This window comes from Vipera berus, assembly GCF_964194415.1.
Source record: "Vipera berus genome assembly, chromosome: 16".
Classification (NCBI taxonomy): Eukaryota; Metazoa; Chordata; class Lepidosauria; order Squamata; family Viperidae; genus Vipera; species Vipera berus.
The window spans coordinates 7,700,173-7,719,641 of record NC_138219.1 but is presented as its reverse complement, the minus strand read 5'-3'; the positions used below and the strand labels follow the sequence as shown (position 1 = coordinate 7,719,641).

Here is a 19,469-nt window from a genome sequence, read left to right as displayed (position 1 = left end):
AGAAAACCAGACAAGAGAAAACACAACACACCACCTTCAGCAGCTCAAGGAAAGACAAGGTTTTAATATATAGAATAAATTACATCAATTTAATTCCAATCCGCGTTTCTGGGCAAGGGTAGACGGAGAGAGGTGGGATGTGGGTGGTGAAGGGCAGAGGTAGCGATGTACAGGTGGTCCTCGACTTAACAACAGCCCCCTTAGCGACCATTCCAAGTTACAAGGGCACTGGAAAAGAGTGATGGCCCTATAAGCATTGTACAGGTAGTCCTCGACTTCACGACCGCAACAGGGCCCCAAATTTCTGTGGCTAGGCGAGACATTTCAGTGGGTTTCGCCCCATTCTACGACCTTCCTTGCCGTTTTTCACAGGTGCCACCTCTGTAGCACACACACACACACACACACAGGATCACGTGATCAGAATTCAGACGCTTGGCAACCGATTCGAACTTATGACGGTCGCAGCGTCCAGGGGTCACATGATCTCGCGACCTTCTGGCAAGCAAAGTCACCGGATTCACTTAGTGACTGGATCGCTAACTTATGAACTTCAGGGATTCCCTTGCGTGCGGCGATGGGGCAAACCTCGCTGAAATGTCTCACTCAAGCCACAGAAATGTGGGGCCCCGTTGCGGTCGTTCAGTCGAGGACTGCCTGTACAACGGTTATAAGGCCACCTCTTGACAAGGCCGCCCTATTATGGTCTTCTCAGCAGCCTTCCTCCAAAGCCAAGATGAGCCACTTCCCACGTTGTACGAGACGGCGAAGCGGCCTTAGACAAATCCGGCGGTCCCGCTACCCAGAGATTTCTCTCTCCTGCATCCTCAGAAAAGGCGTCGCTCACATCATCCGACACTGCCCCAGGCGTGGGAAAGACTGCACTGGGCTCCGGAGGGTGGTTCGCAGGGAGCCCAAATCCATCCCTGCAAAGCTGGGGAAGTTGGAAGGGGCTGGCAAGGCCCCATTGGGTTGTTTGATGCTCAGAAGTTCTCGGGGGAGCTGGGGCTTCCCCCCCGCGGCTCCCAACTGCTTCTCATCGGCCGGGTTCTGAGAGAAGGAGGCAAAGGGGGAGAAAGGGAAAGATCAGAAGGGACAGAAAGTCCGAAAATGTTGTGATGTGCCTCACGAGCTCTGGTGGGCGTCAGCCGGCCAGAGTCGCCTTGTACGGGAGATGGGCGGCATCAAAATGTGGTTTTTATTGCTCAATAGTAGCAACTGTGAAAGGGATCTGAGAGTCCTAGTGGACGATCCCTTAGCTAGGAGCCAGCCCTGTGCTGCAGCTGCCATAAAAGCCAACACAGTGCTGGGCTGCATTAAGAGAGGGAGAATCAAGGTCACCTGAAGTGTTAATACCACTTTACAAGGCCTTGGTAAGGCCACCCTTGGAATATTGCACCCAGTTTTGGTCACCACGATGTAAACAAGATGTTGAGACTCCAGAAAGAGTACAGAGAAGAGCAACAAAGATGATTGGGGGACTGGAGGACAAAACATATAGGGAACGGTTGCTGGAATTGGGAATGTCTAGTTTAGTGAAGAGAAGGATGAGGGGAGGGACATGATAGCAGTCTTCCAATATCTCAGGGGCTGCCCCAAAGAAGAGGCAGTCAAGCTATTCTCCAAAGCGCCTGAAGGCAGAACAAGAAGCAACGGATGGAAACTAATCAAGGAGAGAAGCAACCTAGAAATAAGGAGAAACTTCCTAACAGTGAGGGCAATTAACCAGTGGAACAACCGGCCTCCAGAAGCGGTGAATGCTCCAACATTGAAAGTTTGAAAGAAGAGACTGGACAGCCATTTGTCTGAAATGGTATAGGGCTGTGGTGGCGACCCTATGGCACGGGTGCCACAGGTGGCACGCAGAGCCCTTTCTGTGGGCACAGGTGCCCTCACCCCAGTCCTAGGCCTTCAGCTGGGTTTTATAAAACTTTTTTGCTTTAGGCTTCCGCTGCCGTGTACAAAAAAAAAAGGTTCAATCAATCAATTTCAACTTCTCGTGGGAAAAAAAAGTTCTCGCAAAGTTGGAATTGATTGATTGAACTTTTCAGTCCCACCCAGTCTGCCGTGACCACTGCAGCCACGCCCACCCAAAGGGCCATGCCCACCTGGCACCTGATGATACATAAGTGGGTTTCCTGCCCGAACAGGGGGTTGGACTACATGACCTCCAAGGTCCCTTCCAACTTTATTATTATTATGTGATTCTGGGACACTGCAACCGTCATAAATATGAGTCAGCTGACAAGCGCCTGAATTTTGACCATGTGACCAGGGGGATGTTGCGAAGGTCGTGTGAAACAACGGTCCTCAATCATTTTTTTTTCAGTGCCGTTGTTAACTTTGGTCACTGAACGAATAGTTGTAAGCCGAGGATTTATCTGTATTTATTAATCTGGCCGTAATTTGAGGACTTCCTGGAATTTGTAGCAGAAAAGCAGGTCCTTTCAGAAGAGAAAATCTCACCTTTGGGAGATTGTATTTCTCCCGCAAATGGCTTCTTAGAGAAGCACGCTGGGCTTTCTGCCGAGCAAAGGGTGCGTCCCGTTCGGCCCTGGAGAAGGAGGAAGAGGAGGAGAGGGTTTCAGGGAGAGGCGAAAGGAAACAACAAAAGTGTGTGACATCCAACCTCTCACACCCCTCTCGAACACACATCCAGGCACTGTTTCCCCTGAAAAATCCTCCCTGCTTTTTATGTTTCTTCGACAGAATTGGAGATTTCTTACCCCACAGCATATAAGAAGATAACAACAGGTTTTATTCCCAGCCGTTTATACGGTAATAGGCAAAGAAAATCAACTCTGGAAGTTGGCACTGTGAAACTGACTAGATCAAATGCAGTGCTCTGGTACGAATGCCACGAAATTGACTAGAGAGCAAAAAGGCAAGGAGAGAGGGTGAAGGGATACCTATCAGTCTATTCCTTCCTTCCTTCCCTTCCTCTCTCCCCATTTCCATCTGTCTCTTCCCTTCCTTTCCTTCCCTTCCTGTTTTATCTATTATCTATATCTAATTACCTATCCTCTATCTATCCTTACCTTACCTTCCTGTTTGTCTCTTCCCTTTGATTCCTATCCTTTCCCTATGTCCCTGTCTATTTATCTATCTATCCACCCTTCCCTTTCCTCCCTCCGTTTATCCATTATCCATCCATCCATCCATCCCTGTCTGTCTGTCTGTCTGTCTGTCTGTCTATCTATCTATCTATCTATCTATCTATCTATCTATCTATCTATCTATCATCTATCTATCATCTATCTATCAATCTATCTATCTATCTATCTATCTATCTATCTATCTATCTATCTATCTATCTATCTATCTATCTATCTATCTATCTATCTATCTATCTATCTAACAATTTAGCTGTTCAATTTCCAACAGAGTTTATTTGGCTGCCTCATATTTATACCAAAGGAGAAGAGCGCTTACTTCTGCCTTGGCTGAGCCTGCATCTTGACTGGCTCCCAGCTGTGGCTTCTCTGGACACCCATGTCTTTCTCCCTGGTGGAATCTGTTGCCAAGCCGCACAACAGTTGTTTGACTGCGTCCCCAAACCCGGATCTCATGGTAAGGACAGGAGCCGAGTGGAGAAGAGGCCGTTTGGCACCAGTACTGAAAAGCAACACAAAGCAGCTTCATAAAGACGCATCCAAAACTTTCTCCCTTCATCGGAACCAAGCAGAGACTTGGTTGGTATTCCCATTTTCCATAAAAACGATGGGACTCACACAGAAAAATCTCCCAATCGTTTGGCTTCTCTCTTCTCTTGGGGTAGATAGATCTTCGCTCTCTGAACGTGCCCAAAGGATGATTCAAGTCTTGCCTGCTCGAGTTCTTTTAAGTGGAGATCAGGAGCAAGGAGGCTTTCCTTGATCCATCCATGTGACAGCTGGTGAGACTCAGTGGGCAGATGGTACGGTGAGTAGAGCTATCGGGAAGATCACTAGGTTCGTGCCCTTCTCTGGAGGACAAACAGCTTCAGGCATTCAGTCTTTCTCAGATAAACAGCAAGTGGCTAGTCCTTAATGGATTTGGGCCCGAGAGAGCCACGGCTAAAAGCAGATCCAAACTAGCTTTTTTTTTTGTTTTTTAAGCGTTGAGTGCTAGTCTGTAATACCTTGTAGCACCTTAAGGACAAATAAATTTATTACAGGCAGGAGGAAGAGGGACAGTTTGGGTTAAGGCATGAGGCTAAAAACCAGGAGACTGTGAGTTCTAGTCTTGCCTCCGGTGACCTTTGGACCAACCAATTTTTTTTTAGCCCTAAGGAGGAGGCAATAACAAACCTCTTCTGAAAAACCTTGCCAGGAAAACTGCAGGGGTTTTTGTCCAGGCAGTCTCCAAAGATTGGACATGATTGAAAAGAAAGAAGCTAGGTAGATAGATAATGTATATAATAGATAGAGCATATATTAGATAGATAGATGATAGATAGATAGATAGATAGATAGATAGATAGATAGATAGATAGATAGATGATAGATAGATAGACAGAGAGAGAGAGAGATTGAGAGAGAGAGAGAGAGAGAGAGAGAGAGAGAGAGAGAGAGAAGTAGGTAGATAGACAGACAGATAGGTAGATAATGTATATATATATGATAGACAGACAGACAGACAGACAGATAGATAGATAATGTATATATATACAGCTCAAAAAATAAAGGGAACACAAGATAAGACATCCTATTAAATACAGTACATTGTGTTGTTTAAGTGTTCCCTTTATTTTTTTGAGCAGTATATATATGATATCGATATTAGAGATAGACAGAGAGAAGAACCCACAATTCCTCAACATAGAATAGCAATAGCCCTTAGATTTATATACCGCTTCACAGTGCTTTACAGCCCACTCCAAGAGGTTTACAGAGTCAGCCTGTTGCCCCCAACAACCTGGGTCCTCATTTTAGCGACCCGGGCAGGACAGAAAGCAAGAGTCAACCTTGACCCAGTCAGGATCGACCTCCTGGCGTTGAGCGGTGAGTTAGCCTGCAGTACGACCACGTTCTAAGCCACTGCGCCACCACAGCTCTAGCACTAGAAAACATTCATTCAAATAACCGCCACAGGAACAGCACCGGCAGCTGCGAACTGAAGTGAAAAAAAAAGGTTTCTCAGCTCAAATAAGATTGACCAAAAGGCTGGCGCCGTCTGTACGAAAAATGCCTATGGGTGCAGGCCACTGATCTGTGGTTCGTTTTCAACTATTGGGGTCAAGCAAAACTTGGAACGTCCACATCCTGGGGCTGTTGGCTGCCTTAAAGGCACCCTGAACACGATGACACACAATCCCACCAAGAGGGATAAAAGCTGAAGGGCAGGCTACAGCTGGTGGGACTTGGGTTTTAAGCTTCTTACATCAAGCATTGAAAGGGGGGGGGAGGAAGAGGAAGCTGTTGAATAGATGGGTGGGCTTATAGCACATCACAGTCTCAACTCCCCTATTTTCTTGAACTGAATTTTAGCCTTAAATCGTCTCCAGCTTAGGTGCCCTTCTCTGAAACAGCGCTGAAAACAGTGTAGCGTAGAAGTTACAGAGAAAAGTTGACAAATTAGCTGTTGGCATATAGCCCTCAACTTAGGACCACAATAAGGAGAATTTTGGTTGTTAAGCAAGGCATTTGTTAATTGAGTGACTCCTGGTGTTACCACCTTTTTTTGTGTGTGTGTGCGTTAAGCAAACGTTTCTTTCTTTCCTTTTTTTTTAATGCTGGTTTGAATCTCACTTGATCTTGCCGATTTGCAAAGCTGAAGAAAAATCTAGCCGTCCGGGATTCATGCTTTTTCTACAAAATGGACAATGGGGGCACTTACAATGTTTTCTCCAGATCTAATACTGCATTTGTCCCGATCAAAAATATTGTGTGTTAAAAAAAGAAAAAAAAAAGAGAAAGCAAATGGATAAAATTTTCCTATCCCAAACAGAAGCACATTGGGACAAAGAAGAACCCAACTGGACAACTAGAATCTTATCAGTGCTGCTGGAAATAATAATAATAATAATAATAATAATAATAATAATAATAATAATAATAATAATAATAATAATAATAATAATAATAATAATAATAATAATAATAATAGTCGTCCTTGGTAAGGACTTAATAGGTAGACAAAAATGCCAAATCTAGTCTGAACATCTGGCTGACTGTGCAATAATCAATAATAGTAGTTGGTTGCACACTCATCCAGATGTTTAGACAGGATTTGGCATTTTTGTCCATTTCCAAGGACCTGGGATAGGTGATGGTGTTAAAGGTCTCATTAGAGGATTTAAGCTGCTCCCAAAGAAGTTGCCTATTGCAATTGACCAATAGGGATTTTGTCAATGCCGACGGTGTTCAAGTGGCGCTCCAAATTATTATTCTGGTTCATCACACAGCCACAGTCAAGACGTATAGACTGGATCTGGCATTATTATTATTTGCAAGGAGGGAAGAGATGAGAGGGAAGAGAGAGGCAAGCATTAACACCCACGGAGCAAAGCATTCATTGACATGGTCTTTTATTTCCGCCCCCCCCCCCCACCAAGACTATACAAAATCCATATAAAATTCCGTCACTTGAAACAGGAGGCGGCTTGTTCTCCAAAAATAACAGACCAACAACCTCTAAATCCACGCAGGGCCGAGAGGACAGGAGGGGGCCGAGGGTAGCATTATTTACAGGGGGAGGGAAATGTCACAAGATATGCCGTGTGTTTTATATATGTATATATATATATATATAATTTATATATACATATATATAAATATATTATAGAGATATTTTACAGACTATTTCACATATCCACAAGCTTTATATGATAACAAAAAGGAAGGGAACCTGGAAGAGGAGAACTCAAGGTTTGTTCTTTTTCTGTATTCCTTCAGACGGTCGAAAAGCACCCAAAATGGAGAAGACGTGCCAGCCACCACAGGGGCCAAATAAAGTTGGGAGGGTCGGGAAACGAAGCCCAGAGGCCCGACGGGTCACCGGCTGATGTCCCGGTTCGAATCCCAAGCTTTGGGGGTGGGCTGTAGCTGGAGGGCACTGAAGAAGGGGTGCGTCAGGGCTTCGGATAGGGTCAGCCGTTTGGCCGGCTCATATTCTAGCATGCCCTCCAGAAGGTCGAAGAGCTGGTGGTGTTCTTCGGCTTCAGACGCCAAGTATCTCTGGAAAGAGAAGCGGAGAGGACTGGCTAGGAGGGAGGGAGGGAGGGGTGAAGTGTGTGTGTGGGGGGGGTGTTAAAAATGAAAAGCTGGTGGCTGGGGGGGGGACAGCCTGGAGAGTTCTCCTTGGTTGGAGGGGAAAGGCTCAAGAGAGTGCATTCCTGCAGGGCGGTTGGGCTAGAGGACCTCTTAAGGTCCCTCCCGCTTCTGTGTTTTTATAGCTGGAGGAGGAGGAGGAGGAGGAGGAGGAGGAGGAAGAACGGACAAGGGCAAATTACAGGCAGTCCTCCTTTGTTTAGTGACCGTTCCAAAGTTACCACGGACGCTGAAAAAAAAGGGACTTTTGGCTGCTTTTCAGACTTTAAGGCAGCTGCGGTGTCCCCGTGATCCAAAATTTGGACGCTTGGCAACTGGCGTGTATTTATCACCTTATGTTACGCGTTCTTAACGGTTTCCTGAAGAAATCAAAGTCGGTTGGGGCGGTGGGACGCGTGGACAGGCCCCGGCTTACCCGGAGCGGCTTGCAATTTTCGCGCACATAGCGCCCGGCAGAGGTGTTTTCATCCCAGTCCAAATGTCCGTGGTAGAAATATTTCTGCTTCCTGTCCAGGTTTGGGGGGGGAGGGGGGGAGGGAGAGAGAGAGAGAAGGAAACATTTCAAGAAACCACCAGATATGCAAAGGGCCAGTGTGCTTGTGGCTCCTTATTTTTTTTTTTATCAAGCATACAAAGGTAAATCCTAGATTTATGGTTTAGCGAACATTGGGAGAGGGAAGGGAGGGAAAAGGAGGACTGTGGGGTCTTTGATGCTCGGAGGAGGAGGAGGAGGAGGAGGAGGAGGAAAGGGAGGGAAGGAGGAGGAGAAAAAGGAAGGAGGGAGGAGGAGGAGAAAAGGGAAGGGGAGGGAGGAGGAGGGAGGGGAGAAGAAAGGGAGGGAAGGAGGAGGAAAGGGAGGGAGGGAGGAGGAGAAGGAGAAGGAGAAAAGGGAGAGGGAGGAAGGAGGAGGGAGGGGAGGAGGAGGGAAGGAAGGGAGGGAGTAGGAGAAAAGAGAGAGGGAGGGGAAGAGGAGGGAAGGAGAGAGGGAGGGAAGGAAGGAAGAAGAAAGGCGAAGAACTGTGGGGTCCTTGGTGCTCTCCGAACTTGGTAACATTATCAGCGCTCGAAGGGAACGGGCTTTGCGGAAGGGAGGAAGGAGAGAAAAAGGGAGACGAAAGAGAGGACACAGAGAAGGAGGTGGGAGAAAGGGACTGTGGGGTCTTTGGCCCTCTCAGAGCCTGGTGGTTTTCCGGCAGACCTTTCATGACCCAACCAGGTCATCTCATCAGTGCTGGGAGACGGTGAGCTTTGCTGACGACGTTACCTAGTTTGGCTCTTGAAACGTCTGCCGGAAAACCCCCCACCCCCAGGCTCAGAGAGCGCCAAGGACCCCTCAGTTCAACCCCGGGCTACCAACCGTCTCTTCTGCCCGTCTCAATTTCCTTTCCTAATCCGAAGCGGGGTGCCGCCACCTGAGTTCCGAGCCTTTTCCACCTTCCCCGAGGATCACGTCCCCTCCTTCCTTTCCCCCCCCCCAACACTCTACCTCGTTTTTCGGATCATCCGGGACGGGATGGGGCCGAGGATCCGCTCCATCATAGCCAGATGCTCGCGATTGTCATGGGTCTGCAAGGGAGGGGGGAAGTTTTAGTTGGTTAAAAAAAGAAAAGAAAAGATCAAACGAAGACCCGGAGCTGCCCGATCCGTTAGGGCTCGCCCTTCCGTCCTGCCTCCAACGGCCTGGGACGGGTTCCTACCTGCCAGACTCACCTGGAACAAGGTGAAGCCCATGTAATACTCAAAGATAATGCAGCCAATGCTCCAAACGTCACAGGGCTGGGTCCAGCCAAGTTCTGTTGGAGCAAAAAAAAAAAGGAGTTTCAGAGTCCCCGCTCGTGGTATTCGCAGTCTGACCCGGAGCCGGGAGGGGCAGCAAGGCACAACACAGACCTAAAATGACCTCGGGTGCCCGGTAATGCCGTGTAGAGACAATGGTGCTGTGGTGCTCGTGGTCAAAAGTGGCACTGCCAAAATCCACCACCCGAATGGCCGTGTTCTTGATGCTGCGCTCGTCTCGTTTCTTGGAAAGGAAGGGAGGAGAGGAGACAGGGGGGAGGGAAGTTGAGACTTAGTGGCACGGACAAGGTTCTCCCACCTCCAGGCGGTTTTAGAGGCCCAACCCAAAGTAGCGTGAAGGGGGGGGAGAGGGAGGCCACACCAGAGAAGGTGACGTTCCCCAGGGGAGCCAAGCTCACCTTCTCCAGGTTGTAGGTCATCTCGTAGTCCGAGTTCACAAAGAGGATGTTCTCCGGCTTGAGGTCGGTATGGGTGAGCTTGTTCTCGTGTAGAACTGCAGGGAAGAGACAGTGTAAAAGAGAGGGAGGGAGGGAGGGAGGGAGGGAGGGAAGGAAGGAAGGAAGGAAGGAAGGAAAAGGAAGGAAAGAAGGGAGGGAGGGAGGGAGGGAGGGGAGAGGAAGAACAGACGGAAAAGGAGAGGAGTGATGCAAAGGAAGGAAGGAAAGAGATGGAGAAGGGAGGGAGGGATGGGAGAGGGAAAAGGAAGAAAGGGAGAAGGAAATAAGATAGATAGATAGATAGATATAGATGTAGGTAGGTAGATGATTGAGAGATAGAGAGACAGAGACAGAAAGATGATAGACGATAGATAATAGATTCATATGACAGATAAATAAAGAAATTAGATAGATATTCATATGACAGATAGATGAGAGAGAGAGAGATATAGCTAGATAGCTAGGCAGGCAGATGGGTAGATAGATAGATAGATAGATAGATAGATAGATAGATAGATAGATAGATAGATAGATAGATAGATAGATAGACAGACAGACAGACAGACAGACAGACAGATAGATAGATGTAGGTAGGTAGGTAGGTAGGTAGGTAGGTAGGTAGGTAGGTAGGTAGGTAGGTAATGGACAGAAGGACAAATGACAAATAGACAGGGAAAGGAGTGAGGAAGAAAGGAAAAAATAAAGAGATAGGTGGACAGGTAAATAGAGGATAGACAGACAGACGGACAAAGGGGATGGAAGGACAGATGATAAACAGACAGACAGGGAAGGAAGTGAGGAAGAAAGGAAAAGATAGATAGGTAGGTAAGTAGATAGATAAAGACAGACAGGCAGGGAAGGGAAGGAGGGAGGCCCTCAAGTTTCCGCGCACCTTTCTACCCCCAGGACGTATCAAACAGAACTGTTGGAGCGAGCCCTTTGCTCTCCGCCCTTTGCTCCACACATCTCCCCCCCTCCCTACCTGATGTCCTCCCCCCCTCCCGGGCACTCACATCTGACAGCCTGGCACACTTGGTGGGCCATATGCCGGATCTGGTGGAGGGGGTAGGACAAGTAGTTGTTATCCTTCAGGAAATCGAACGTGCTGAGGCCCAGGAGCTCAAAGGAGATGCACATGTGGCCGTGGTAGTCAAACCAGTCGTACATCCGGACGCAGAGGCTGGAAGGGGAAACCGAGGCAAGGGGGGAAAGAGGAGGATTTGCCTTTTTTTTTAAAAAAAAAAAAGAAAAAAAGAAAAAGAAAGAAAAAGTGGCTGGTCCCCAAGAAAAGGCATCCCTCGGGCTTACCTATGAAAATACGAACGACACCAAGACACCTCCTCTTTTTCACCCAGGAAGCTCCCACCCCACTTACTTTTTGTTGTCGGGATCTTTCTCATTGATTTTCTCCAACACGTTGATCTCCAAGCGAGCGGCTTCTTTGTATTTCTCTACGTTCTTGATGATTTTGAGAGCCACCCGGGTGTTGCCCCTGGGGGGGGGGGGAGAAAAAGAAAGCAGGAGTCAGGGTTGAGGTCTGGGGAAAGCAACCAGGACTGACCAAGCCCTGCTGGGAGATGCACATCTCTGCTCTTCTGCCATAATGAAGGCCGAGGCTTGGTAGCTTAGGGTGAACCCCAGTTGGCTTGTGATAGGGCCCTGGCAGGCTGGGGAATTCTGGGAGTTAAAAGTCCCTACATCTTAAAGTTGCTCAGTTTGACAAACACTTCTTTCTTTTCTATCTTTCTTTTCTATCTATGTCTGTCATCTATCTATCTATCTATCTATCTATCTATCTATCTATCTATCACCTCTATCTATGTATTATCTTTCTCTCCATCTATTTTTATCTCTTATCTATCATCGCCTCTCTATATATCTTTCTCTCCATGTCTGTCAATCTCTTATCTCCTATCTATCTATCTATCTATCTATCTATCTATCTATCTATCTATCTATCTATCTATCTATCTATCTATCTATCTATCATCTATCTATCATATCTATCTATCTATCTATCTATCTATCTATCTATCTATCTATCTATCTTTCTATCTCATGTATCTATCTCATCTATCTTTATATCTCATCTATCTATCTTGTCTATATAAATCTATCTATCTATCTATCTCTCTACTTACCTACCTTTATCGATCTTTATTGGTCTTTATCAATCTTATCTTTCTCTCTATCTCTACCTCCCTCCCTCCCTCCCTCTTTCTTATGGATATCTATCTTATCCATCTCCAATCTGTTTTCTATCTTATCTCTATTATCTATGTCTTCTGTGTCATCTATTTCTGTGTCTGTTGTCTATCTTATCTATATCTCTCATCCATCCATCCATTTCAATATTTATCTATCTCTACCTCTATCTTCTCTCTCTCTCTCACACACACACCCCCTATCCATCGTAGAAATTCTTCCTAGGCATGGGGGCTCTGGTGGCCATCCAGTCTAGGAGGAAATGTCTGCAGCCAGCTGGACGTCCACACTAGTTGGGGAGAAGCACCTTTTCTCCAGAGTCAACTTTCAAGCAGCCGGAGGCCATTTTCGCTCACCTGCGGTGATCAATGCACTGCACCACACGCCCGAAGGTGCCTTCCCCCAGAGTGGTGATGATCTCATCTGCAGAGGAAAGGAGACAAGAAATTGGGGGGGGAGGGAGGGCGGGGGGAGAACAGGAAGAGGTGAGACTTATGGTGGCCGAACAATAAAATATCACTAAAAAAAAAAAGCCATCTATCTTGGCCGGTTCAAAGGACCGCCCTCCTCCCCTAGAGCTTTGGATATCAATGCAGAAAAATATAAAATGGGAGGGAGGGAAGGAAGGAAGGAAAGAGGGAAAGAGGCAGGCAAAAAGGAAAGGGAGGGGGGGTGCTTAAAAGGAAAAAAAGAAGGAGCGGGGAAAGGCTGTGTTTTGGTCTTTTAAAAAGGAAAAAAAACGGGAACGGACGAGGAAAGGGAAGAAAGCTAAGAACAACTCTGTCGCTGCGACGGGAGCTTAACTAGAGACTAGATTAATTTTACGATTTCGCAGTACATCTTTCTTGGAGACAGTCGCCGCTCCGATAGATGAGGTGGCCTTCCACGTCGTCTTCCACGTTCTTGGCTCTCCTCTTGCTGCCGGGACGACTCTGCTGCCGGGGGGGCCCCCGAAACCGCAGCGGTGGGGCGGAGAGGGTTAGGGTTTTCATTCATTCATTCAGGTTTCACCCGAAGGGCGGCGAAGGGGGTAAGCCAGCCAGCCAGCCAAGCGACACGGTGGGCCCGTGGCAGGTATGGAAGGTGGCGGGTCGAATTCCAGGCCAAGTTCAAAACGGCACAGAGGCGTATATATGTATAAACAATATACAACATACGTGAACAATAAGGGAGACGGCAAGGGGGGAAGAGAAACGCTCAACCAGACATGCGCCCGCCCGCTCAGGCTGGTCTTCTACAGGGGGTCCTCAGCTGACAACAAGGGAGCCCAACGTTTTAAAAGTTGCTACGTGAGCTTTGTCCCATTTTACGACCGTTTTACGACCACGGTTGTCAAGCAAATCGCTGCAATCGTTAAGTCAGTCACACAGCTGTTCCCCATCGACTCCCGAGTGTCGGAAGGTCGCAAAAGGGGATCACGGGACGCCAGGGGGCGTTGCCACTGTCCTAAACGCGAGTCGGTTGCCGAATTTTGATCACGTGACCGTGGGGACGCCTGCAAGGGTTGTAAAGTGTGACAAAGGGTCACAAGTCACTCTTTTCAGTCCCGTTGTAATTTTGAACGGCCCCTAAATAAACTGTTGTAAAGTCGAGGACCAGCTGTGTAATACAAACAAACAAAAAAACTAGGAATTGTGAACCAAAGTTAGGGAGATCGGTCTTCTGCAAACGGGGTGCCACCCCCCCCACCGAGAAGAGGACCCCGTAGGCCACAATTCAAGAAAAGGCCAGCAACTGGAAGACAGAGGGGGAAAAACGCCCATTTTCCCACCCACCCAATTTAAGAGAGCCGGCAAATTGTTCGCACCAACCAGCGTCAAACTCTGGCCTGGCTGCTCCGAGGTTCATCATCCCACCCTGCTTGCTTCTAGGACGAGACAGGTAAGCCGGCAATGAAATGTCCTGGCTTGGATTGGGGTATTTCCCCCTCCCCAATGTCAGAGAGCCCGAGTCATTCCTGGGAGAGGAGGGGGAGGACGGGGGGGTGGCATTTTAGGAGACGGGGGGGGGGGAGCCTGGGAGGGAGGAAAAACGAAAAGAAATGCCTGTCCACCATCGCCGCTGATCAAACAGCCCACGTGGGTGGAATTGGGAGAGGGGAAGAGGGGGGGGGTTCCTATCAGACTCTGGCGTGTCCCCCACTTAAATCGCAAGCCTGACCTCTGCTTGCCTGCTAAAGGCCAGAACTGCTACCGCAGAGGTCATCAAGCCTGACCTCTAGTAAAGGAAGGGATGTACAGAGGGGCAGCGTTGACTTTCCTGGGGCGAGAATGAAAAAGGACGGCACAAGCGCGTTCCCTCTTGTTCTTTCTCGAGGCAGAATAAGCCCTCTTTCCAAGGTTTCTAGTCCTCACCAAGGACCCCTCCTTTCCCACACACATTGGGAAACACCCCACCCCACCCCACCCCCCAAAAAAAAAAGATTTCAAAAGAGGCCAATGCATCTTTGCCCTGTACAGGGAACTCGGCTTGCTGTGCCTCACAAGATTTTTGAAAAGTTTCGGCTGTTTTTGAAGGCAGAGAATTTTATGAAATGAACAGATCTGATCAACCGTCATCCAATGTTGTAGCCCGCTCAGAAATTATCTATCGACCCGGCCGTCCAATTTATACCCAGGTCACCACACGACAAAATAATAACGAAACATGCCACAGGGCCATCAAATCCAACCCAGCTCACTCAAGAGAGTGACTTCTAAATCACCGGACACAGTGAGACGGGCAGCATATAAACGTAATCATAAATAAATAAGTTTAATAACCTGGCCCAAAACCTCAGGGGAAAAGCACCAGGGTTTTTTTTTCTCTTCCCAATGCTTTTCAAAATGTTAACAGAGCTGGACAAGATTAGCCTTGGTGAGGGGGCAGCTTGATCATTCCAAAGGGGTGGGGGGCTACCAGTGAAAAGAGTCTGATTAGAAATGTTTTGCTTTGAAATTCTTCAAAATAAATGTTAGAAATAATATTCTGGGTTATAAAGCCTCTTCTCCTAACATTGTGCAGCAGGAACTTTAGAGAAGGAAATTCTTCAAAAATCACATTTCCCCCCCCCCCTTTTCCCAAGCCTCCACTACTGCCAGTCACAGAAAAATGTTCAATTTCCAAGCCACATGGAGCCGATTCCAGAAATTTGGAGAGGCCGAAGAGATCCGGGCGCTACCTGGTATCAAAGGATCAGAAGAGGCAAGAGATTACTCACCGAGGAGGAGCGGCTGAAGAAGCGACTTCTGTGCCGTCTCCGTCGCCGTTTCCGTCGGTTACTCTTGCAGTTCCGGTAACTGCCATCCCGGGACCGCTGGTACTCATCGGAAGGACGATACTCGGGCTCGTAGTAGGCATCCCCGCCCCGGTTGCTGTAGCCGTCTCGCCGGTAATCCTCTAGGTATCGCCGGTCGTAGGCACGTTGGTCGGATGAGTGATCGTCGTAACTGGAGGAAGAGCGGAATTCAGGAAGGTGATCCAGAAAACGACTTTGCGGTTCACTTAACAACGGCAAGGATCTGCTTAACAATTAGGCCCCAAAGGTCGTAAACTCAGACACGGCTCTCTTAGCAACTGCTCTTGCTCAGGAAGGGAAGTTTTACTCTCAGGGGCTGCCCCAAAGAAGAGGGAGTCAAGCTCTTCTCCAAAGCTTCTGAAGGCAGGACAAGAAGCAACGGATGGAAACTCATCAAGGAGAGAAGCAACCTAGAACTAGGGAGAAACTTCCTGACAGTTAGAACAATTAACCAGTGGAACTGCTTGCCTCCAGAAGTTGTGGGTGCTCCATCACTGGAGGTTTTGAAGAAGAGACTGGACAGCCATTTGTCTGAAACGGGATAGGGTTTCCTGCCTGAGCAGGGGGTTGGACTAGATGACCTCCAAGGTCCCTTCCAACATCATCATCATTATAGTTTCAATTGTGGTTGTAAGTTGAGGACTACTATTCATTACAGCAGCATTGGAAAAAGTGACATGGCTATTTTTCACACATACAACCGCTGCAAGCATCCCCACACGCTCACGTGATCGAAATTCGGCCGCTTAGCAACTGACTCATATTTATGACGGTTGAGGTGTACCCAGGTCAGGGGACTCCCTTTTGCGACCTTTGACAAGCCCAGTCCGTGGGGAAGCCAGGTTCGCTCAGCAATCGCGGTACTAACCTAACTGCAGTGATTCCCTTAATAACTGGGGCAGAAAGTTTGTAAGATGAGGCAAAACTCGCTTAAGCGAATGGGAATTGGGGGGCTTGCTTCTGGTCATAAGCCGAGGACTGCCTGAACTGCACCTTCTGCTTTGGGGGACTCGCTCACCTCCGCGATCGGACGTGATAGCTGTCGTCCCGGTGATGCCACCGCTCGCTGCTGCTCGACCGGGAACGACTCCGCCGCCGCTTGTGTTTGCGGCTTCTGTAACACTCGTGGTAGCTGCCCCGGCTGCTGCGTTCTGAAGACAGAAATCTCCGAGAACGAGGCATCTGCGAGGGAAGGAAGGAACAGAACGAGAGGATCAAATGGTCCTGAAGGCGGGACAAGAAGCGACGGAGGGAAACTAACCAAGGAGAGAAGCAACCTGGAACTAAGGAGAAACTTCCTGACAGTGAGAACAATTAACCTGTGGAACAACCCGCCTCCAGAAGCTGTGAATAGATAAAATATTAAGGTAAAACCATAACAAAATCACGTTATTTATATGTAAGGGTGTACGTTTATACACACGTTGTATACAGCACGTTTAAACGTGTGTTATGTGCACACTTTTGAGAGCAAATTTCATTTCTAATGGGTGCCAATAAAAAAATGTCAATAAAGGTTATCTATCTATAAACCAGCTTAATATATCTTGAAACAAAGCACCTGCACAAACATACGCACTCAGCGCACACACACACACACACACACACACACAGAGTATATTGTTTGCTATGACATGAACGGCAAATAAATTAAATAAACGAAGATATGAGATAAAATAATTAAGGTAGCACCATATTAAAATCAGATAAATGAGATAAAATATAATAAAACCACCATAACACGGCACCTGAAGAGCTGCAAATAGGATGTTATGAACTGGCAGCTGGGGAAGCTAATTATGGCTAGTCCTCGACATACGACCGCAAGTGAGCGCCAACATTTCCGCCGCTAAGTGAGGCAGTTCTCAAGTGGGTCTTGCCCCATTTTAAACCTTGCTTGCCACAGTTGTTAAGTGGATCACTGCAGTTGTTTTTTTTATTAAAGAGTTTTACAAAAACAAAATTTTACAATATATCCCCAAATCCCTCCCACCCCAAACCCGCCCACTTCCCCCCCCACTTCCCAGAGCTAAATACAGGATTATAGTTACAATAATCATATTCTAAATAAAAATTATGCATAATATACAATTAACCAAATTCATAATGTGCTTTAACTCCCCTTTAACATAACTACAAACAACGTACCAATAACAATATCCCACTAAGATCTACTCATAAGCTAAATGGAACTTTTTAGTCCCATATTTGTTCTGAATATAATTTATCCATCTCCTCCAAACTGAGATATATCTTTCCTGTGAATGATCTTTCAAATAAGCAGAAATCTTAGACATTTCTGCAAGATTCGAAACTTTAAACACCCATTCTTCTATAGTGGGCAAACTATCCTTCTTCCAATATTGTCCCACCAGTAACCGTGCTGCTGTTATCATGTTCAACATCAAGTTAGTTTCTTTAACATCACAATCTACAACAATACCCAATAAAAACAATTGCGGAGAAAACTTTAATTCTTCCCAGCAATGATAATTGTAAAAAAATCACTGCAGTTGTTAAGTTAGTCACCTGGCTGTTAAGTGAAGCTGGCTGGTCGCAAAAGGGGACCATGTGACACACACACACACACACACACAGACAAACACACACACCGGGATACGGTGACCATCGTTAAGTACGAAACGGTTGCGCAGCATCCGAATTTCGATCCCGCAAAGGTCGTTAAGTGTGAAAAAGTCATTTTTTTGCGTGCCTCTGTCACTTCGAAATGGTCACTAAATGAACGGTTATAAGTCAAGGACTGACTGTAATTTGATAGGATACCTGAGGGTGGCTGCCAAAGAGAGCGACGGGTCCCCAAATCTAACAGGCTCCCCTCCAAAGCCCCTGCCTTCCTCAGATGTGATTTCCTGGTGGCCTCCTTTCCCTGCCCCTCCTCCCTCCCCCTTCCAAAGAAAGGCAACCTAGGACCCTCAATTGATTCCTCTCTGGCGATTTATTTATACAAATTTGTATCTCTGCCCCTCCCCCAATCTTAACTCTAGGCGGCTCAACCTGGGCAAGGCCCGGCCTACCTGGCAGGGACGTTGTGCACCAATCGCCCGCTAGGGCTCCTATTCGCTCTTTGGGGCGCTGGGCCGAGATGGAGGCCGCCTCGGCTGCTCGGCCGGCCTCTCCCGGGCCTGACTGGGGTCCCGGAGAAGAGGAGCCGCCGCCGCCGCCCACCCCGAGGCCTCCCCTGCCCGGCCCCGCCGCCTCGCCTCGCCTCACCCTCTTGGCCGTCAGCCCGGTGCGCTTGTCCCACAGGAAGTCCGTCTTGGCGGCGGCTCGTCCCTTCCCCGTCCCCCTCGTCGTCTTCCTCGCGGCTTCGCCTCAGCGTCCCCGCCGCCGCCGCCGCCGCCGCCCGGGGTCGCTCTGAGGAGCTGGCTGAGGGGACGGGAGAGGCCCAGCGCGCATGCGCCGCCACGCACGGGCGACGGAGGCGCGCCGCAAAAGCGCCGGAACGTCCCCCTGGGCCAGAGATAAGTGAAAAAGTGCAGAACGGTCCGCGCGTTTGGGGGGGGGGGAATCCGCATCGACAGCTTCCGGGTACGCTTCGCGAGAAACCTCTCTCCTCGCCTCCAAAAGGGGTTTATTTTGGTCTTACAAGAACGCCTCTAATTCGGGTTTGATATAGAAAGCGAGATGGGCATATATATGTATATGTATACTGTATAGTTATGTTATATATGTGAATGGTAACTGTGAATAGAATAGAGCTGGAAGGGACCTTTAGAGGTCTTCTAGTTCAGCCCCCCTGCTCAAGCAGAATGGGTATATATATATATGTTTTTAACTTTTGTATTGATTTTCTTTTAAATATCCTGTAAACCGCCCTGAGTCCTTCGGGAAAGGGCGGTATATAAATCTAAATAATAATAAATAAAATATACACACATACACACACACACACACACACACATATTTATATATATATAAATCTTTATTTCCTGTTTCAGCCTAACCGAAGGCCATCGACAGGCAGTAGTCACAACAGTGACAGCTCATATTTGTGTAATTTTTTTAGATTTATATATTTATATATATAAAATATATGTATGTGTTAATATATATATGTATGTATGTATGTATGTATGTATATGTATATATATATATACCCATCATCCCCAGCCCTCATTAGAAGGAACTGCCTCTGCCCTGCTGGCCGTGCCTAAGTTTAATTAGCTTGGTATTTCTAAAAAAATCCTCTCTCTCTTTTTGGGGTCGGGTGGGAAGGAGAGGTAAAAGAATATTTTGTAGCTCAGGGTTGAAATGAGAAGGGACAGGTGGTTTGCTTAAATACTAAAGCTTAATTAAATACTTCGTTAGAAACTTGGATTGGGCTCCCTACGTGTAGCCCACGTGCTTCAGGGGTCTTGCCGTTAAAAGCTAAAATATAAATTTTCCGAAAGAATCCGCAACGCTAACCGAAAGCTAAATCACTACGCTTATTGCACTTTCTCTCTCAAGAAAAGCAAACGCGCATGCGCAGCGCAGACCAGG

The 19,469-nt window shown here is 47.5% G+C and overlaps 1 protein-coding gene across 2 annotated transcripts; it reads right to left on the bottom strand.

Annotated features, from left to right (window-relative positions):
* Positions 1–44: 44 nt before the first annotated feature.
* Positions 45–18,368, bottom strand: CLK2 (CDC like kinase 2). Of its 2 annotated transcripts, XM_081340499.1 has the most exons (17): positions 18,198–18,368; positions 15,985–16,148; positions 14,889–15,117; positions 12,528–12,624; positions 12,046–12,112; positions 10,860–10,976; positions 10,498–10,664; positions 9,446–9,540; positions 9,141–9,270; positions 8,961–9,043; positions 8,737–8,816; positions 7,666–7,756; positions 3,732–7,157; positions 3,433–3,615; positions 2,727–2,869; positions 2,467–2,554; positions 45–1,050 (listed from the first exon to the last, which is right to left on the bottom strand). In XM_081340499.1, the coding sequence occupies exons 2-13, from the start codon at positions 16,146–16,148 to the stop codon at positions 6,975–6,977; spliced, it is 1,503 nt and encodes a 500-aa protein (XP_081196625.1). In that variant the 5' UTR covers positions 18,198–18,368; the 3' UTR covers positions 45–1,050; positions 2,467–2,554; positions 2,727–2,869; positions 3,433–3,615; positions 3,732–6,974. The 2 variants fall into 2 exon arrangements, with proteins under 2 accessions (XP_081196625.1, XP_081196624.1); XM_081340498.1 differs by lacking the exon at positions 2,727–2,869.
* Positions 18,369–19,469: the final 1,101 nt, after the last annotated feature.

Bases quoted from the DNA above. Each gene is read 5' to 3' on its own strand.
- CLK2 (XM_081340499.1), bottom strand. From the start codon at position 16,148: ATGCCTCGTTCTCGGAGATTTCTGTCTTCAGAACGCAGCAGCCGGGGC. The intron at 9,541-10,497 runs GTGAGTGCCCGG...TCTTCCCTGCAG, and splicing joins AGTGTGCCAGGCTGTCAGAT to TTCTACACGAGAACAAGCTC. The intron at 8,817-8,960 runs GTGAGTCTGGCA...CCTCCCTTGCAG, and splicing joins TGGGCTTCACCTTGTTCCAG to ACCCATGACAATCGCGAGCA.